The following is a 22791-nucleotide window of genomic DNA, read 5'->3' on the forward strand; positions in this document are numbered from 1 at the left end:
ATGAGTTCTACACAGCGCCATCCAAGGTTGTTACTTCAAGCATCCTTCATCTTTGTCTGTTTGCTGTTAATAGTGCATTCATATAACGGACATATCACGGAAAATCCAAAATCTACTGTATGCACATACATCAGAAGAATGTTGATGAGATTGAAGATGAGCATGAGCATTCTACCATGTGGACAGCGGTCCTCAACCACTGTTCTTTCCTTGCTTATCCTTCCCTATCCATAGAACACAGAGTGTATTCAGTGTTTGTTTATTCTCCTGCCACTGGAAACTATTACAAAAAAAAAATCTCTATGGGGATTAGGTAGCAATGACAATAATGATTAAAAGAAAAACAAATACTCACTGGTAACTCATCTGTCCTTCTCCATACTTTTTGTTTTTGTGAAAAGCTCCCGAGTATGTCTGTCCATCTTTATCCACCAACAAACCATGCCCTACACCAAAAATAAAGCAAAGATAAGGGAGATTACAGTTAGGCTATGTACACAATGGCAATAATTCTGCAGTAGATGAGAATCTTGCGTGTGTAGGGTGCTCTTTTACTTATTTTTTTGGTTTTAACTACACTCACTCTAGAGGAGAACCTGAAACTGATTACTTTGTTACTGGTCAAATTTGCAGTTGGCATAGACGAATTGAAAACTCACACAGAGAGGTATCCCCTATAAAACATTATTACGAGCAACTTATAAATCAGTTTTATAGAACCATCAGGAATGGGATGCACACCTTGCCTCTTGATTGGAATGATCCTTAAATCAAAAGATGGCACATTTCCTACTTTTGTATGATGGTAAATTCAAGAGATATATGATCTGTGCGAGTATCCAACATGGCACGTTTGTGGAATAGTTAGGTCAGATCATGCATGCTAGTAGTTTTGTCTTTCACAGCTGACTGCCTTGTACTCAAAGTAATTACCTTGAGAAGGGTAAAAAGTGGAAGAAATTATAGCTAAATAAATAAATCTTAGAGATATAACAGTGGCGTTGGGAACACATAGTGTTACACACCTTCTCTTATTCCAAATGCAAACTCTCCTTCATAGCGTCCACCATCTTGGTAATGCATGACACCATGCCCATGAAGCTCTCCCTCTTCAAAGTCACCAGAATATTTGTTTCCTGTAGGAAAATAAGAAAGTGAAAAAAAGCACTTTAGATGGTTTCTATGAAACTATTTTACAAAGCCTGTCTATGCTAAAAAAATATGACTGCCCAAAAAGTAGGATGTCAGGCAGCCAAAGGCAATTGCCATTGGTAGCAGAAGTCATGTTGAGATTCAGTGCACCAGGCCCCTGCTCTTTGTCCCGGTGACCACTGTCTCTAGGGTGGAAAATGAAAAAAAATCCAAAATGTTGCATTATTATCGGAAAAAGAAAATCTTTGGGCACATTTGTTTAGGTGGCAATTGTCAAAGGTAGCCATTCACTACTGTACCTGCAATAATTAAAACACAAGTTTTTGTATACATTTTTATTTCAGTGTTTTCCTTTTTGTTATTAATGAATTATAGAACAAAAAAAGGATATTCCTTTTGGGGGCCAGCAAGGCTTCATTTTGTATTTACCAAATAGAATGAATAAAAAAGGTCAGCCTGGGCTCAGTCTGGGTTCACAGTATTCTGATTGAGTGTCCCCCACATAATGATGATTGCAATGACTATTACATGAATGACCATCCTGTGATAAAGGGGCTTTAGCTTTACAAAGTACTAAGTAAGGATAATAGGGAGTTACTCAAAATTTAAAATGATTGAAATAAACTACATTTTTCCTTACTTTTATATCTGTTTCAGCAATGTCTGCATATAAAATATATATTATACCTAGCTGTTCTTGCAGCAGCAGCTAATAAACTGTATCAAAATGTGTTTACATTTAAAAAATGCTGAAACATCTGTTTGTGCTGATTAGTGCTAAACAGCTGTTAAATAGATGGGGACATCGGCTGTCAAACTAACAGCCTGTACTGACAGCCAAAAGCTTGGACACGTACTGAGCAGAGACAAAGTTCTTAATTGGATATATACACCAATATATATATATATATATATATATATATATATATATATATATATATATTTGTTTTTTTTTTTTTTACAGGGTCCAATTCATTACAAACCTTAGTGTTAAATACCATTAAAAGTATGCTGAGGTTGTTTTTTGTGAAAGTTTACTTTTTTTTACTTAACATGTTGTTGTCTGTAAAAATTTGAAAATTTCTAATAAAAATTATTGAAACAACAAATATGCTGAGGCTATTACAAATAACAAATTACCCTCATACTTTATCACAGGTTAGCTAGGCTGCTCATCACAGTACTTTACTAGTCAGGAATGACAGCAGACCAGACCTGGCATCCACAAAGCTGATTACTAATAGCATACCTGGTTGTACCTGCTTTTACGTGTCAATTTAACCTCTTTTTCAATGCCCAGAGACTTACTTCAAGTGTATAAATGGATATATAATCACAATGGTTTAGCATGCTTTCCTTAAATGTCAGGTATATGGAGTTGTAATTATTTTGAGGATGTACTTTTAAGCCTTGTACTTCAGTACTCCTAAGGCCCCTCTTCTATAAAAAAAAATGCCTACTCTGATTTCACTGCACACTGTGAGCCAGCTTTTCATAGTTTGCACTAGAAGTTGCAGCAAGTTAAACAGAGCCTACTGTATTTACGGGCTTGAGGATATTTAGCATTATCTAGCACTTTCTTACCCCAGCTTTGCTTTAAATGGCCAATCAATTTCATGTATTAGGTTTCAGTCATGCAGGCATAACATCACATGTATGTATTAACACAGATTATGGTTTTCAGGAGGCTACTGATTGCAAACCACCATGCCAACCCTCCCCCCCCTTCCCCATCAGAACTGATCTACCTGTATTGGATAGGGCTGGATGTTATAATAACTGAATGGAATGGAATGGAATTTTAATTAGTTATTCCATTAGCATGTTAAATAGGAAGGAAAGAAGAAGCCAGGGATAAAATTAGGCAGATTTTAACTTTAGATTTAAGGAACTTAAATGTGCCCAGGTTGACTAAGCAGGAGATTAATTATTATCAGTTATTTTCCTTGAACTTTTTGGTAAATCAAACAAAATGACTATAATGAGAACATTACAATCATATGTCAAAATGCTGAGAAATACAAAAAGCTGTTCTTCATTCATTACCCACCGAGGACAGATTTACTAAACTAGTATATTGTTACTCGCTGAGGATACTACAACTTGCTTGTTCATGGTGTAATCTACAATACACTTCATTGCATTTTGGTGTAATTTATAAGTAACTGAAACAGAACTAAGTTTGAGATCCAAGAATGCTATGACTAGAATATGTTATGCTTAATCCATTGATCATTATTTTTCAGATATGATCTCCTTAGAGATTTCCCTATCCGGTTACATTGTATTTTCCAGAACAAAAGACTTTACCTTGCCCATTGCATAGACATTGTGTACTTTTTAAAAAATAAAAACACTATTTCATATCAGTACTTCAAATGTAATTACATGATAAATCCATCCAAAATGCATATTTCATTGCTTTGCAGTTTCTGAAAAGTCCATAAGACATTGAAATCTAATAAGATGTTTTCTGGGCAGCTCTACGATAATGTTTGCTGCCATTGTGCAATGAATGCAAATATATGTGGACTTACAAAGGTCAAAAGTAAGAACCTATTGGATGTTATCAATTCCCATTAGTGTTTATGGAAGTGGGATGTGTAAAGTAAAATTACAGGACCTCCTTTTATTAAATGTCTAGAGCAGCTATTCTCAACCAGGGTTCCTCAAGAGGTTGCTGGGGGTTATATGATCCCAAATTTGAATTGCCTGCATAGTTCTGGGGCCAACACCATGTGGAAGGGCCAGTTGAATGACAATATTGAGTCTTTAACCTCCCGAGCGGTAACCCCGAGTGTGACTCGGGGTAAAAAAAAAAGTTGCTAGGAGCGGTGTGTTTCAAACTTTATTATACTCATACTGTTATAATATACTGGAAAATAAATTTTCATGAAAAACAATGTACCGATTTTAGACATATAAATCCAGACAGAAATGAACCACCCAGGAGGTTAAGTTGGTTATACAGGAGGAACTCCAGCCACAACTGTAGGGGGAAATTCTTTTCAGTGGCCCCCAATGGAAGAGGTTTTTTACCCATTGACCCCCAATAGGGGTTCCCTAAGACCTGGACATATTTTCAAAGGTTGCTCAGGGATAGAAAGGCTACTCGAGAAGAATCAGATATGGCTTCGATATACTATAATTAACCATCCAGCTTGTTAAGGTTCAGGGGAAAAAAGAGGCAGGTCATGGGGAATCAAGTCTATGGGCCCAATTTATTTAGGCTCTCCAAAGGATAGACATCATTGGAGAACCTTGGTGATCCAGCAATCCCGAAATGGATTTCATAAAATCATTTCCTATTATTTTGCAATGTTTTCAATGCTTTGTATTATATTTGGTTTGCTGGATCACCAGGATTCTCCCATGATAGTCTTTCTCTGACAGTCTTGGAGAGCTTCAAAAAAATCTAACCCAATTGGCCTAGTTTTTTAAAGCTCTCCAAGACTGGGGAGGATACACTTTTATCAGTGAAGCTGGGTGATCCATCAAACCTGGAATGGATTTCTCATCAGTCAGTGTATCCTCATCAGTCTTGGAGAGCTTTATTAAATCAGGCCCAATGAGTCTTATACCTCTTTTAATATTCAATCATAGGTTGAGGGCAGAGAGTAGACCCCTAAGTGTCCATTGCTCTACCAAACAGGGCTGCGCTGTGTGAAAATGCTGCATAAATCTCAGTCTATCACTGACAATTTCATTTGGCAGGTTAAACAGCTCCTTTATATGTATTTCATGAATGCATTTTTTTATTTGCCTGAATTTCAGCTTTAAAAGGTCCTAAGAAACTGCATCTAATAAACATCAGTCTCCTATTATAATGAAAAATTGATGGTGCAGCAGCTTCATCTACTGCTTGTTTCACTATAAGGATTTTCAGATCACCTTTCAGGATTGCCAGAAGCTGCCAAATCATCAAGATTCTTTTACCAGCTCTAAACAATTAGATTTTTCTTTCCAAGAAAACCGCACCATCAAATCATTACTGACTATTATGCAACCCTCAGCAGCTAACAGGTAAAAGCTCTGAGCTGGATTCATCTGTTGTCAAACAGTAAAAAAAATTGAAAATGATCATTAATTTAGATTTGCAGAAAATGCAGCATTACTACTTAGAGGAAATGTATTAATAATATCTTTTTCTGTCCTGGTTCTCTTATTATCTTTAAGCAAAACACAAACTAGTAGTGGGAGTTGAATGTTTTCTGGAATCGTTTGTGAAAAAAATCTAATAAGTTACAGATACTATTCTATAACTCAGCTGATAGCAAAGAAGGTCAAAACATTAAATAATGGAATGGTTTAAAGAGACCCTGTCACCACATCCTACTCTCACTTCTAAACAGGCAATCTGTATTAGATGTACCTACAGAACTACTTCCTCAATTTAAATTTGAGCAAAAATATTGGCCTTGCAATTAAGAAATTGACACTTACAGGAATGTTGGATAGTGAGACTTAGGGTTAAAAGGTTTTTTGATAGGCTTGATAAGTTTGACATAATCTGAGCACCATGAGAAGCCTATCTTTTTAATCACTGAGGGTCATCGGCCATGTGAGTGGTAAACCTTCCTCTCAGTGAATGTGGAAAGTACATGGGGCAATGGCCCTATTAGTCCACAGGCACAATCCCTCCCTCTCTTCATCACTCACCCCCAATACCTTTCCCTCTCGTGTTATTACTTGATCAAAAGTCCATGCAGCGGACATGGTCAGGTTGGAATGTTTATTGTTTAAAGTTCAATGGATGACATATATACCATCCAATACCGAGGCTCCAGTATTCTGGTATCACCACATATTCCCATTAGAGGTCAACAATGTGTATTTGGTATAACACTGTTCTTCCTTATGTGACAATCAGAGGACTATTTGTTGTACAACAGCCTTCATATTGTTATGACATATGACCACATCGTTGTATGTTTCTTTTGATTGATTCTTTTTGTCACCCATCTCTCTTATCCATCTCTGTTAATTTGACCCATTCGTAACACTAAAGCTAGGTACACACGTGCAATAATTGTCCTTAGAAAACTAACGGCTAACGACTATGCACAAATATTTTGAACGATCGTATTGTGCACAATTCTGTACATGCTGTAACGATACGATTGTTCAAATATAATCCACTAATATTGTATACATGCTAGATATACGATGTTTGAACATTGCAAGAAGTGACATGTACAGGAGAACATCCACGATCACTGAACGACGGTACACACAATAGATTGCGAACAATCGTCGCCCAATCAGATCCGTCGGGACGGTCGTTCGTTCGTTTCCACCAACAATCCTCGTTCATCGGCATCGTTGTGAACTTTTAGTCGTTAAGTTCCAACGATAATTATTTCACGTGTGTATGCAGCTTAATAGAGGCAAGAAAGTCTATGATGACATACAGTATTGTTTTTTATTTATTAATACAGTCCAATGAAAACTGAAGTTTAAACCATGAGATGTATACATGGAGTCAGAATCCTAGATTACTGTAGTGCACCAATCATCTGCACTCATTTCCTTAGTAATTTAGTGATCTGAGAAGCCCTGTTAGTGATATAGGATTGAAAGTCATACACATCCACAGCAGCCTCCTTGTTAGCATGAAATGTATAAAAAAATGTTTTAATTAAAGTGTATAAAGAGGGAAAAGATGGAGAAATTTACAGAGCAGATGCACCAGGAAGTACATTCACAGGCAGGGCTGGATTTCTCTCCTTCTCTTTCTCCATCTCTCTCCCCCCAGTTTGCCTCTGGGACATAATGGACAGTAAGCTCTGCTATCTTTTGCACCTTAAATTATATTGTGATGTTCTGCTGTTTGGACTATTCAATTTAAATATACAATTAGGTTAGGTGCAGAACTGTTTTGGGGCCAGCACATATGACAGCCTGTGGCTTCTGGCGTCGCTATTCTGTTTGCCGTTTCCCCAATATATTGTATATGGGGTTGCTGTAGGGAGAAGCGATTTGTAGCATCTTCCTTGAGGCAGCGGTAACCTCACCGCACACTCACTGCCAGTCTGAACATTAAGAGCCGTCTTTCAAAGCAGTTGAGGGGGAAGGGCAGCAACAAGGTAACAGACCTAGGGGAGAAAAAAGTACAAATCCGGCCCTGTTCACAGGGCTTCTTCAAATCAAGCCATTGCAGTACCACATTTCAGGACAAATGTTATACATGTTGGTGCGTTTCAAAGCAATTAATTTTAAATAGCACTTATCAATCGCCACTGTGCAAATACAAAAGGCATGATTTATGAAAGCTCTCCAAGGCTGGAGAGGATATATTTCATCAGTGAACTTGGGTGATACAGCAAACCTGGAATGGATTTCTTAAAAGTACCGTATTTTTCGGACTATAAGACGCACTTTTTCTTCCCCAAAACTGGGGGGGAAAAGTGGGTGCGTCTTATACACCGAATACATGTTAAATATAATTTAAAAAAATCATACTCATCCGATACCGCGATCCCGCGATGCTGCGTGCTTCTTCTCCTCGCTCTCCTCCCGGCTGCAGCGCGTGTCTCCTCCTCCTCTGAGCGAGGAGAAGCCGACACGCATACCCCCGCGATCCCATAGGCAGGCTGGAGAGCTGCTTGCTTATCCAGCCTGCTTATGGGATCGCGGGGGCATGCGTGTCGGCTTCTCCTCTCTCAGAGGAGGAGACACGCTGCAGCCAGGAGGAGAGCCAGGAGAAGCCAACACCCGTGCCCCCGCGATCTCATAAGCAGGCTGGATCAGCCTGCTTATGGGATCGCTGGGGTATGCGTGTCGGCTTCTCCTCGCTCAGAGGAGGAGGGGACACACGCTGCAGCCAGGAGGAGAGCGAGGAGAAGAAGAAGCCCACAGCATCGCGGGATCGCGGTATCGGGTGAGTATGATTTTTTGGCACAGGGTGATCAGAAGGGGATACATTGTGTCAATATATCCCCTTCTAATCACTCTGTGTCAATGTATCCCCTTCTGATCACTCTGTGTCAGAGTGATTAGAAGGGGATACATTGACACAGAGTGATTAGAAGGCGATACATTGACACAGAGTGATTTTTTAGTATTTTGTTCAGAATCTTTTTTTTCTAGGTTTTTCTAGGTTTTTTTTAAAATTGGTGCGTCTTATAGTCCGAAAAATACGGTAATTTGCTAATTGTTAGAAGGTTTTCAATCCTGGACCAGATTCATTCAGGGTTTGCTGGATCACTGATGAAAATGTATTCTCTACAGCCTTAGGGAGCTTTATTAAATCAGGCCCAGTGTATACGAATACACTACTGTGTGTTGCGATACTAAAAATGCAACAAGTATGATTTTTGGATCTATGGCTGTTAATTTGTTAGTACATTAAAATGAATGGGCTGCTTTAATGCAGCACATGATAATACACAACACAACATGCGTTAACTTACAATGTAAATAATAAAGTTAACACACTGCAACATAATGAATTTGTGTGAACAGACCCTCACTGACCTAGTAGGGTCCTCTCTAAATTTTGATTGCAATGGATTACAGAGAAATCACATTAAAATAAATTGGGTAAATGTTTAGATTTTATTATAGTTGCAGCGTTTTCTGTATAACATCAGTAGCTCATTGAAAGGTTTCACTTGCTGTCTGGAATTGCTCTTAAATAAGTAAAAGAGACAAGAATTAACCTGATGTTGCCCAGTAACGCAGTCCGTTTCCAGTAATTTCTCCATGTATGAACTCCCCTTCATAGTAACTTCCATCTCTAAATAAAAGCTTCCCGTGACCTGCAATAAAAAGGAATAAGTGGTAGTCATTACTGCCTCTAATGACTTTCTCTTGTTTATATGTTAAAATGTATTGATTATTCAATTTACCATATGTTTTTCCACTTGTGTCGTGATGCACAGAATTTTTATGAGGTGGGCAGCTGTATAGTTAGAGCAAAGGATATTCCAAAAAAGCCTGTTATGAGTTTATCTAATCAAGCAGTTTTTTGAAGGAAACCATGCCAAACATTCGAAATTCAACCTTCAGTTGCCCAAGGAAATGAGATGGTCTGCCTTGCCATGGCAGATTCTGGAAACAATCACATGCCTAAATGCTTTACAATGAATTCCCTGACTGATTGATTTGAAAGAAAAAATGAATTACCAGGTTTGATTTTTCCCAGACAATTGGTTTTCTTTTACCACAAAGGTAAAGCCCCTGTGATGTATTAAGAAGTGTAAAGACTTGGACAAGAATGTATTTGGAAGCCTCTCCTTTGGTTTTAACTAGAAAAGAGGATATTGATCGGATCTGGGTGAGGTTGCACAAATTTGCAGGTCTTTATTTAGGATCCAGGTGCAGTGTGTCTCGGACAAACTGGGTGGGTCAAACACTCCACCACACTGCCAGGCCAGGTACTGGAGTTAGCTCTGGAGTACCTGGCTGGTGATAATAAAAGGGAGTTGGTATTGGAGACTAACCTGGAGGTTGAGTTTAAGCCAGAGGCCAGGTGTGAGACAGAAAGCCTGTGTGCCAAGGAGGTCTCTCAAAGTTTAGGTCAATTGAACCAATAACTCTGGAGAAAGTGTGTCAGAGGCAAGTGATGCTCTGTGAGGGAAAATCCTGAATGTTTAGTTTCTTTGTTGGAGCTCAATAAAATAGGAAAAGCACCCTGAAATTCTAAGTCAAGTCTTTAATGCCTCTATGCAATCCACTTGAGGCTAATCCCTCACATCCCATACAGAAGTTCAATGCTTAACATTGCTGTTCATTCTATAGAAAGGGTAGAGGAAGGATGATATGCAGTCGCCCCACTATAACTTCCGCCATAGGAGGAACCATAAAGTTTGTTGGTAGTCCATTTAGTGATACAACAGGACAGATCACTAAATGATGTTGATGTTGCTGTTGCTGGATTTTCAACCGAAATGATCAAAATTTTGTCTTGGATGTTCCAAATGTAGCATTTGTATACAGTATAAAATTGCAGTTTCATTCCAATGAAAGCCATAAATAGATATAATTTGGTAAGCCAAAATGCACATATATACAATAGTGTAACTATCACCTCTGCAAGTCCTGGGACAGAGGCCAGCAGACTTATGTTAGAATATTCTGCTGCAGATCATAGCCAATGCTACACATGGGATGGGAGAGGGACTAAGCCTCTGTCCAGCACATGGAGAGGCTAGAAGCATGTGTCCTAGGAAGAAGTGTGGACTCAATATTCTAGAATGGTCAGAGATACCTGGTGGAATGGAGACAACAAGTAAAGGCCCAAAAGAGAAAACAGAACCCCACCAGCAAAGAACAGAGAGAGCCAGAGGAAGTACAGCTAAGGGTAAGATTGTCCTGAACTGCTAGTCACAAGGAGATTTGGATAATAGAGTTGAGCCAACAGAGAGACGTGTCTGCAGGTAGAGTTGCTGGATACTGATGTTTCGGATTCTTTACTGGGGGATATTGTTGGAGGTTATTGATGGCCCTGCACTTGGCATCTGGTAGAGTGGTTGCATGTCACATAACTCTGAGCCTACTTACATGAATGGACCAGAACTGCTGCTCAGTCAATTCACCCTCCGGTAGCAAAGGACCACACATTTTAGGGATGACAATAGTGACAAGGAGCACTGGAAATGTTTTAGACAGTGTGGGGAAGTGTTGGAGCATTTCTCATGTTTTTACCAGGGAGTTATGTCATTCTACCTAGCAAATAAAGATGGCCAAAGACTCCAGGTCTCAGAAGAATATGAAGTGAAGATGGATGCGACAGAGAACAAGTAGAGCTCAGACAGTGCAGCAATGAAGTGGTTTGTGTGCCGGGTAAGTCTACCATGATGTGAAAATATTCTGTGCATACTTACACGTTGGGCCTGATTTATCACAGCTCTCCAAGACTGGAGAAAATAAAATTAACATGGGAGAACCTGGGTGATCTAGCAGACCCAGAATGGATTTCGTCAAAGACTGAAAATATTTCCCAACTCATAGCAAATCATTTTATGAAATTCATACTGGGTTTTCCTGGATCACTCAAGTTTCTCCCATGACAGTCTATTTTCTGTAATCTTGGAGAGCTTTAATAAATCAGGCCCATTATGTCTAAATCCTCCTGTGAGCCCAAATTGTAGTGAGTTTAATTCCTTTTAAGTGTATTACTCACAGAATGTATGATTCACATTTGGGTCATTTATACAATAAATTACTAAGATATCAGCAAATAGAAACCAATCTTACCATGTTTCTTTCCATCCTTCCACTCCCCTTCATAGCGGAAAAATGAATTTGTGTAAACGTAAATCCCATATCCTAAAGAGATAAAAATATTGAATAATGAGAACATGTGGTGCAATAAAACTCCACCTCCGATGAGAAAAACATCAATGATCTCCCTGTGATGGCACCACTCGCTGAATCATTTTGCAGTAAGCCCAAGCTGTTGTGATGACAAGCCTTCCAATGAGAGGTTTGGACCACCAATGGAGCGAGTCTGCCATATTCTGCAAATGTTCTGAGCATACATACGGTACCAAGGGTGCATAGGGGTCACCGGTGTTTCCCATGGCTAGGATCATTACACTAAAGATACTTCTAGCACCCCTGAACTTTTCAATTAGAGTGGTAGAAAAGCCTCTGCCCTGCCAGCATGCTGAATAGAAGGAGCCTTGCTCTGTATTGTAGAATCCATGGTCTGACTTGCTGAATCAAGCTAGAGCTCTCCAATAAGCAAGCAGCATAAGTTTTGCTATAGGTTTGACACAGCACGGTGTGTACCAGCAGAGAGACCTACTACACATGCTGTTACTGCTTTCTAAAAAAAGCAAACTGTATGACTTAGTACATCTAGATGTACCTATATTGTATTTTGCTGATTAATAATCAAGGTTCAATTGGGCTTTAATGTAGAACACTGAACATCTTCAATTGTCTGTAAATAACCCAGGGTTTCCCATTCAGGGTCTATGGAACCCTAGGGTTCCTCTACAGGTATTTAATACCAAAACCAACATATATTTGTTGGGGATTTTAAAGGTACATAAAATAATATCATGAGAGCAAAAAGTTTTTTTTACAAAATTACATATAGATTTTATTATTAAACCATATAAAGCTGTACATTTTTATACAAATATTTTTTAAAAGGCATAAAAACAACAGCTCCATGTTCTTATGTTCAAGTAATCTGAGGTACATATATTATAGACAGTGCTGTGCTCAATGCTCAACACATTTCGACAATCTTCATCAAGTGAGTGAGCATATGTAATAGCTGAAAAATACACACAAATCTCAATATACTCCCATACTATAATTAGATTTTTTAGCTACTTACAAAGCAAATAAAAGCAGAGAGAGATACCAAAGCTATCTAGAGTTTTCTTGGAGCAATTTGAGCCTCTGAGGTCAGTTTAGCTGTGTACCTGCGCGCAATAATTGTTGTTGGAACGGATCTTTCACAATCTTTTCCAATGAAAAATGACTGCACCATGCATGAACGAGAGCTGTACATACAGCGCCGTCCTGCTCTATGGAGAGGGGAGGGGGGAGAACGATGGAGCGACACCCCGCTGCACTCTCCCCCTTTCACTTGCATTACGTTAGTTCGCCGTCCGAGAACCATTGCACATGTGTACCTAGCCCAAGATTTCTGGCTATCTGTATAGGTGACATTTTATTTTACGTGTGTGTGTATTTTCTTTTCACTGGCCAGCAATGTAAAAGGAATTCTTCTCATTGACCACTAATATACTGTGAGCTGTGGATATAGAAATTATAGTACAGGTTCCCTGAAGAAGTTATTTCAAGGGTTCCCTCATGTTAAAAAGATCTATAAAGGCTGCTCTAACCTAAAGAAACAATCTTAGTGTAAAAGTCATTGGTCCCATAAAGTTTGGTCTATCCCACGCATACTGACTTTCTGTTGTAATATTTTAGCAAATCACTTTTTACAATGGCATTTCTCACATAAAGTGACGCTAGCTTGATATTAAGCGCTGCTCCCTTCATCAAACCCAAAGCCAGTTATAGCCTCTTGCCAAGACAAAGATGGACTGTTTACATCATGCTGTCTTTAAAGGTTATTTTTTGTTTCAAGTCACTGTATCAGATGGCGATATATTAAACTAGAGAATGAAGTCAGCCTAGCAAGCAGGTACATGAAAATCAGAATTCACAGGACTCTGCGGAGTTGGAGGACAAAGAGCTCTCTGAGTCATCATTATTTCTTTTGGACTGGGCTAAAACAAGGCAGCAGCTGCTGTGTAAAGTTTAGTTTGGACCGTGGCTCTGGATGCTATAACCATTTATTTCAATACAAATCATTCCGAGACATAACTATAGAGTACAATCACAGCCTTTCTTTGATATTACAAAGAATATAAATACATCACCCTCGGGATACATTCTTTATGTGGTGACGTTAGAAGATTTGTCAATTCGCTCGCTCTGTCTTCTAGGTGGTACTTGTATAGACATTCAATATATATATCTAAATATATATATATATATATTTAGATTTATTTATAGGAACACCCAAAGGGAGAATTACAGGAGGGTCAAACTGTAATTGTATACTATTGCATGTGTATCTACTCTTACAGAGGGTAAAGGGCACCTGTCATTAGGCTGATGTAGTTGATCTACACCATATTATTTGCTTTGGTATGCATTAATAAAATCGCCCTGGACGAAATGAAAAATATTAGTGTGGAATATCAAATACTTACAAATTTGTATGCCTGTAAGCTTTTTTTTCTCCTTTGGTGCATGTCTAACGCTATGGCATTGGTCATGTGGTCAAGGATAAAAAACATGTAATTGATGCTTTTTGTTGCATATTGGTTAGCTCTGCTTTGGCAGAGACAATGGAACTGGGTCCATAGCTTGCTAAGACTGAAGACGACAGACTATCATGGCTGAACCTGAATGATCTAGCAAACCTGGAATAGATCTGGTCCACGACTGAAAACATTTGCCAACTAATGGCAAATGTTTTTTTTTTTAAGAAATCAATTTCAGGTTTGCTGGAGGATCACTCAGGATCTCCCATAATTTATTTTCTCAAGTCTTGGAGAGCTTTGATAATTCAGGCCCAATGTGTATCTGTAATGAGGATGACCATGTCCAGTTTTATACAATGCAAGGAAAGATACCAGGGGGCAAATATAACAGCAACAGGAACATCCTGCTATACTCCCTGATGGCCTTAGGGAATACCACAACTCAGTTTCTCCCTTGTACATATATTATTATTAATATTATTATTAATAATAAACAGGATTTATATAGCGCCAACATATTACGCAGCGCTGTACATTAAATAGGGGTTACAAATGACAGACAGATTCGGACAGTGGCACGGGAGGAGGAGAGATCCCTGCCCCAAAGAGCTTACAATCTAAGAACATCTTGCTACTGTTTCAGCTGACTGCACGTTATTAAACACCCAATTTCTATGATATTCGCCCTCATTTTGGTATCTTTCCTGCTTTTGTATAAAATGGACATCGCCATCAGTCTTATTACAGACACATATTGGTGTGAAGACAAACCAGGCTATCCCGACTTTCTAACATTTTGCAGCATGATTCTACTTATACCTGAAATCTATATGACAATACTGGGTGTAAAACTGGTGGTTAGCCCCACTGATTGTTTTATTGGTTGAGCTATCTACGCTTCATATCTATACCATGCGCTTACCTATACTGGTGAAGCTAACTTTTAGCAAAATGTTTTCGGATGTTCAGTCCTGCTACCGCGCTATTCTGAGGAGCCAGTATAAAGAGGTTTCCCCTTGTTCACAGATAGCACAACCAATGAAACAGTCAGTGGGGCTAATATAGAATGTCATAAAGAATGTAAAATAAAAATCCTATTGTGTGCTATGAACAATTTATTTAAAACAAAAGACTTCTGTATGTCAGCATAAACAAATGCCAGACCCAGATTTATGTGACACACAAACACTGACTCTGCCATACAGAACCTTTATTTGTGTCTCACATACACCCCTTCCCAGTCCATATCACAATGGGAGGGTAGCAGCATAAGAAGCAGTGCTGTCAATCCAGAATGTAGTGGGCAGGACTAGCTGTGGCCAGGTGCTGAGTGACAAGGTACCAATCCATCAGCAGGCACAAATATGGTAGCCACACTACAGGAACATTTTTCATCCCACTGTAATGGAAGAGGACACAGCCAACATGAAAGTGACAAGTCTGCTCTGAATCTCCTGGACTGTAAGTTCTTCGGGGCAAGGTTCTCTCCTCCTGTGTCACTGTCTGTATTCGTCTGTCATTTTCAACCCCGATTTATTGTACAGAGTTGCATAATATGTTGGCGCTATATAAATCCTGTTTAATAATATGCATAATAATTAAGCAGCAGCATAGCATTGTTGCCACCTCATCACAGAAAGGTGTATTAGGTAGTCTTCACTAGCAATTGTAAAAAGTAATAAAAAAATGTTTCAATAAAAAAATGCACTTTGTGGAAACCAATTAAGGTTTCTTTGGTTAACATTCCTGAGAAAGTGTGCAGATCTGCAAGGACTGCATTCTGTAAAGCTATCACTAGATGGCAATCTGTTATCAATCAACACTGCTTATATATGATACCTCCAGCAGAGGGCTCACGTCTCTCATTACAAGTCTTAGCCAAGGGACTGTTTTTAACATTTCCCAGCAAAATGATCTGCAGCCATAAAATGCCATCCACTGCTATGGCAGTTTTGACATTTTAACCATTACCTATGATGTCCAAACAGACTCCATGGAACACAAATGTTGCATTGAATTTCAATTATCCTGGCTGGAAATTAGCAGACAATATTCTATTTTTTCAGATGCCAGGACAGGGAAATATTTGTAAGATCTCACATGAGCAGATGCTGAAATCATTTGACCATCATCATCATCATCATCATCATCATTTGGCTCTCAAATAATCTTGAGAATGTTTCCTTTTCTATACTTCTTTTTAATGTACACACACCTATCTGTATACAATGCAGGTTGCCTGGCTGTCATGCCAAACTTATTAATCTCCAAGGCACCAAATATGCAGATCAGAAGGGTCAGAGTAAAGTCAGATGTCCTGATCTGATCTGCATGCTTGTTCTGGGTCTGTGTCTCAAAGCATCAAAGCCAGGCGCAACCAGGGAGATAGCATTTCTATCAGGAGTTCAGCCCCTGCAGCCTTGACATTGCCCTCAGTACAGGTAAGCAGGCTGCTGTCTCTGGATTTTGGGAAGGTAAATGTAACGTACCTTTCCCTGTGATTGCTTTCCAGAGTTTTGAGAACCGTCAGCTGGTTTGTGGTCTTCACGCTATTCTCCTCCCCTAATAAGTTTCATATTGCAGTGTGCCTATTGAGATAGATGGCCATATGGTTGTTCATGTGAAATACATGACATCCTAAAGCAGTGCTCAACCCAGAATTTTTTTTAGGTTGGGTGGGAAGAATTGTAGGCGGGTGGAAGCCCCTGAATTGTGACCTAACTGTTCAGGAACCAACCAGAAACAGCCGTGTGGTTGCTAAAAAGTGCCAGGTGGTGCACACAGCTAAAATTGTCCGGGGAGAACATTGCTTAAGACTGCACTGAGGCACCCAAAGACTAGAAATCGGGACCAGGAATCTGAAAGTAGCAGTCACAAATGTAAGTGTGCCTATTAGCAGGGGTGTAGTCATAAAAAAAAAAAGAGGGGGGCATGGTACAATCCATGGCGAGAGCACATGCGCATCATTGTTATGTCAACGTGCCCCCCCCCCCAACTACACCCCTGCTTATGTGTCACTCAAAGGGGAAGAAACTTCCCTCAGAGTGAATTCATGGTACCAGTACCGGCCCACTCTCCCATTGCAGGTCTGAGTGGGCGGGTTGTGTTCAGAGCCCGCCGCCTGCAACTCCATATGCGAGACATGTACACGGTGCGCCCCCCCTCCCCAGCGGTGTCCTCCTGACCAACCAGAGCCACGGACCACCAAAGAACTCTTCACAAAATAAGAGTGGGTACGCGTACCCATTCCTGAAAAAAGTGAGGGCACGGCATTCCCACCCGTGCTCGCCCCACTACACCCCTGCTTATTACACGAATACAGTATATTCCAAATAGCCAGAGACAACAGAATCAAATCCCTGAATTTCAAGTGTGTGAGCAACTATACTGAACATGAGAAGCTCTGTAACACCTAAAAGCTGAAACCTAAAGAAGAATTATACTTAGAGCGTAGGTAAAGCTCTACTTTAAAAAATCAGCGATCAGGCTGAGCTTTATTGCGGAAAGGGTCAGGTGAAGTTTGTACTGCAATACGCATTCTTACCTGCCTGATCACTGTCATTTGGTTGCCGAGATAACCGGTATATCCCGCTTCCCCTGCGGCTGCCGGCACTGAATGAACCCCGGCCCGGGAAATCAAGATAGCCGAAGACTGAAGCAAGGAGAAGAAAAGATAAAGAAGGTGGCAGCACACCAGACAGTGCTGGGAGAGGTGTGTATGATGGCGTTTAGTTACAAGCGTTCTTTATTGCAAAGGCGACAGGTTATGTCTCTCGTGCAATAAAATCAATGTATCCACCTGTTCAAATTCTTCTGCAATCGTCTGCTCCATGTGTGCAACTCTATGTCCGATCTTGGCACAGTCATCCCGGCCTGACCAATCTAGATGAGCGGAGATTCCGATACCTGTAGAGGACGGGGTGAAGATGCCAGCAATAAGGCAAGTAGAGGTGAGTTTTGTTTAAAAAATGCAAACAAGTAGGTTTGTTTTTCAGAAGAGACATTGTGTCACAGATCTCCGCAAGTCCAGGGGATCTGTTCCCCCTATAGGCTCACTCACATTGCACTCCCCTGCTGCCAGCACCAACCCTGCTTCAGCATCCAAGGCTCTGCTCACTTCCTGGTCAAGGTCATATGACTCTCTATCAGCTACCCCTTTACCTCAGAGTGCTAGAGTGTTCCGCAGATGCACTTCATTTGCTGGCAGGCACGCAAACAACACCTGAAAATGTCTCTTCACCAGCACTCCCTCTGCTGGTGGGTTAGGAGTCTGCAGTTCACATCATCATATGGCTGGCAACAGGAAATTGCCTAGACAAGGAGTTCCTTTTGGTTCTGTTTCCAGGTTCTCACTGCTCCAGAACCATGCTTTGTTCCTGGTAGTCAGCAGTCACCTGCCTTGGCAAGTACAGGAGCTGCAACCTGGCAGCAGCTCATCGCACAAGACCCTCACCTCTAGAGGCTCTGGAGAAGACCGGGCAGCTGCTTAGACTCTGCGCCCCATGCACGTCTCTACACAGAGGGTCCACTATCCTGCCCTGTGGAGCTATGACACATTGCTTGTCCTCTCTACAATAAAGAGCAACCCTGTTCATATTTTTATGTTTAGTTCCAGTTTTAACATAGATAATCAGGCTTTTATATTATTTATCTCCATCAAGCTGTATGCCCCATGGCTAACTATTTTAGTTTTACCATAATTTCAAATTCACATAACTGTGCCTGTGTCTTTCTGTGTCTGGGTTTAGGTGCCTGTGTAGAAGAAAATAAAGAGGGATTTTCCACTGGGAATATACATTGGTTTATTACTGCAGTGTGTATTTTAAGGTGACTCTCATAATATTTAAAAACATACTGCAATGAATATGTAAGCTTGTTGAAAGATATTCAGGTTCCGGCACCTTTCTGAGTGTGTTGGATGTCAGGCCCTCCATGGCACTTTGTGATTTTTCTTCCAACCAGTACTGTGACCCTCAGATAGGGGGCAGCAGAGCACAGAAGGGACTCCGGCATCTGAAACACCTTGAAGTACCTAATGCAAAACTTGCTTCTGCGAGCCTAGACTTTCAATGCAGTTTGGGGGTGCGGTAATTATTGAGTTTGAAGGGACTTTGCTTTAAAGCCCAATATTATCTAAGCTACGTACACAGGTCAGATGGTTGTGGTCCAAGTTGTATGATCAGTCTTGAGCTGTCCTCCGATATCATTCATCCATCCGCCTTGGCGGATTCATGAGCGACCGATCAGGAATGACTGCTATGCTTCTCTGTGCAGGAGATCACACTAAGGTGCTGCTAATTTGTCCTTCTCCCTCTCCTCTCTATAAAACAGAACATCACTGTGTGTAGAGAGGTCATCCGTTCATCTGTTGCTGCAAATGATCACAAAAGTTTCATCTCCAGCAACAATTGTCTGGTGTGTTATGGGACTTTAGTGTAAATCAGCAGATGACTCAAACACATGTTTGGTATCATACAGTTTATTTCATTTTTAAAAACAACTTCTACCTCTATAGACTCTATAGAAAAGCCTGAGCCCTGCTAGCATTTGTGAAGAGGAATGCTTTCTGTGTGGAAGCAGTGGTCTCTCTGCAAAGCCCCCCTCCCCAATCTCACACACAGATTCTGGCCTATAGATTAGGCCCGACACTTACATTACTTCACATAACATATCTAATGGTAGATCCATGGTGGCAACTGAAAACGAAAATACTTATCTGCATATATCTCAATAATTAATGAGAAGTACAAACTATATTCTCTGTGCATAGTAATTCAGATATGAAACTAACATTAGATTGCTCTTATATTGCAGATCATTACATGATACTAATGACTTTTATATGTTGCCATGACTTTATTCAAACATTGGTATTAGTCCCACAGGACACAATTTTCTTACAGCTTCGTCCTGCACAATGGCAATAAACAAAACAACGTGCGATAGGCGAGGAACAAACTACTCACAGACGGTCAAAAAATGCTGAGCAAATCTCAAACTCTTCCCCACTAGGGATTTAGATATTCCATACTGCCAGGCATGCAACAACATCCGGGGTCTATTTATAAAGCAGAGAATCTGACATTCACTAAAACATTCCCTGGTGGAGAATCTTCCAGGGTCCATGTGTTTCAGGGGCAGTAATTGATTCATGTTTCTGAGAATGTCACATTCACTGCCTTATAATTAGACCTCATTCTGTAGATGTGTTTGGCTATAGTCATGTAACCATTCACAAAGCCAGCAAGGTCAAACAGTTGGCCCTACCTTATCATGTAGACACTTTGACCCTGATTTATTAAAGCTCTCCAAGACTGGAGAAAATAGACTATGATGGAACAACCTGAGTGATCCAGCAAACCTAGAATGAATTTCTTAAAAATCATTTGCTATTAATTGACAAATGTTTCAGTCCCGGACCAGATCCATTCCAAGTATCACCCAGGTTCACACAATCTGCAATAAAAAACCTCCCAGCTCACATTTTTCCAAATTTAAAGCCCAATTACACTTTAAGCATAAACTGATTCATGTCCATTGTCTGGTGCACTCTAAGAAGAAACCTGACCCTAAATTTAGGGGCATTACATTTTAGGCTACACAGGTAATGTGGAACTAAGGCACATGTCAGATGATTCTCATCCAATATTCACCTGAGGGCTGATATTGGACGAGAATCTGGCGTGTGGACAGCGCTCGTCTAATGCCGTTCATGGATCCGTTCTAGTAGATCCACGAATGACAGAAGACTGTAATGCAACTGCCAGGGTACAGGGTACAGGGTACCCCCCCCCCTCCTCCACTCTCCATAGAGCAGAACAGTCTTTTGTTGTTGTAAAGCATTTTTCACAATCCTTTTCACGAAAAGACTGAAAGATAAATATCTAACGTATGTACTCAGCCTAAACCTAGAGATTCTTTATTACAGAAGGGACAGGAAATGTCTTTTCTGCAATCAAACAAAATTATTATTCCTATAACATGAGTTGTGCATAGGATGGTAAAGGTGCGATCCTGGTGGGTGATGACAAATGATAAACTGATTTGTTTAATTAAGGACAAAATGTCTGGATATCTTACCATCTAAAACATCTAAAACAGGGGTCGCCAACCAGAAAATTGTGATGGTCCATGGAAAAATTTGCACATTATTTGCAATTTTTATGTTTTATTATTAATAAAACAAAAATAATATTCTAATAAATTCTTATATTCTGAATATTTCACCTTTGCACTAAATTCACCAACTATACTAGAGACGGAAAAACAAGGGCGGCGCAGCGTGACGTCAGTGTTGTATTAAGTTGTATGAGGAGACCGTTACCGAGCCGTACGCTTCAGTATTGTTTCCACCATTACAACAGTCACCCCGCTCCGCCAATACCGATTCTCATCCGATTGTTTTATTTATAGTTTATTTCTAGAATGTTTATTCTATTTATAGTTTATTTCATACTATTATTATAGTATGACCTTAACTGTGTATTTTTGTTAACTATTATATTTAATGGCATCAAATAGTTTGACTTTGATAACTATCATTCCTTGTTTGGTCTTAGATTTGAGTTAAAGAAACCCATAATGAGTGAGAAAAATCAAACAGATATTTTGCATTTCTTTAGTAATATCAAAAACAATACAACTAATGATAATAGTACCAATAGTAATACTTCATTTAACCGTGAGCTGATCAATAAATCAGAGCCTTCACAGTCCTTGTCAGGCACCATTAGGAAGATCATTATTTTACAAATGTATTTATCTTTTTAAACAAAATTCATATTATTGGTCCGCGGTATTTAAAATTATGAATTTAGTGGTCCGTGAGGTCTGAAAAATTGGCAACTGCTGTTCTAAAGCATGGTTAGAGGAAATCTTTCCTTTCTACCTTTTCTAATCTTTCCTCTCTTTCTCCTCCCTTTATGTTCTTTTACAAAATGTTTTTTAAATATTTTTTTTTCTTGTTTGTTAGTTGCAATGGTTATTTAGAGTTACCGATCTCTACAAATGCCATTAGATGGGAAGAGTAGGCAGTATTTCAATATACTAGCAAGACAAGAATAATAAATAGATAGCCATACAGCTTACTGGTGAAATTATAAAATATATGGTTGTAATGATATGGAGTCACATAGAGTTGATAAGATTACTAGATTAGGAAAACTTCCTGATGTAAATTACTACTTCTGTGCAATTGTAAATGACATGTTAGACTCTTTGATGTTTTAAAAGATATTGTTGTACGTGACTCCCCATGTTTCCCCAATACATGTTGTAAAAACCTATAAACTAATAAAATATTAGAAATACAAAGTGCGATCCTGGCACGGACGGCCACCAGAAATTAATAAACCCCTTTGCACATACACCGGAGTTACATCACTCTAGCCTGGCCAATCAAGATGGCTGAAAATTCAGAACAGAACCGGGTGATGATGTCAGAGCTGGTGACAGAGACAGAGGTAAAAAAACTGTAAACAGGCAGGTAGTCTTTTTTTTTTAATTGTATTATTGCAGAAAAGACATTGCCTGTGCCTTTGCTATAGAGACCCTGCCTGCTGAGATTTTTGTAGGTATAGTTCTACTTTAAAGGAAACTGAAGATCTGTTGACTGTAAACAAATATCCCAACAAGAAACACAATGGATCTTTAATGCTGGATTGTTGTAGCAGGTTTTATTACAATAATAAACATATCCACATATATCCACTAACTGAACTCTCTCCTCTACAATCTAATAAGAATGCAGCAGCCAGACTCATCCTTCCCTCCGCTCCTCTTCCACTGCATCTCTTTGCAGATCTCTACATTGGCTTCTATTTCACCTTAGAATAAGATTCAAGCTCCTGTGCTTTGCCTTCAAATCCCTCCACAGTTCTTGTCCCACTTACCTTTC

General features: G+C 39.6%; 1 protein-coding gene across 2 annotated transcripts in view; it reads right to left on the reverse strand.

Moving 5' to 3' along the window:
- The window catches only part of MORN1 (MORN repeat containing 1), a 182908-nt gene that overhangs the window by 157875 nt on the left and 2242 nt on the right, over positions 1–22791 (reverse strand). For both annotated transcript variants that reach the window (XM_072425997.1, XM_072425996.1), the window contains exons 2-5: positions 11353–11424; positions 8814–8912; positions 1026–1136; positions 356–446 (exon numbers count right to left, since the gene is read on the reverse strand). In XM_072425997.1, coding sequence (XP_072282098.1) covers positions 356–446; positions 1026–1136; positions 8814–8912; positions 11353–11424 — 373 coding nt within the window. The remainder of the gene's footprint in view (positions 1–355; positions 447–1025; positions 1137–8813; positions 8913–11352; positions 11425–22791) is intronic.

This window comes from Pyxicephalus adspersus, chromosome 11, assembly GCF_032062135.1.
Source record: "Pyxicephalus adspersus chromosome 11, UCB_Pads_2.0, whole genome shotgun sequence".
NCBI lineage: Eukaryota > Metazoa > Chordata > Amphibia > Anura > Pyxicephalidae > Pyxicephalus > Pyxicephalus adspersus.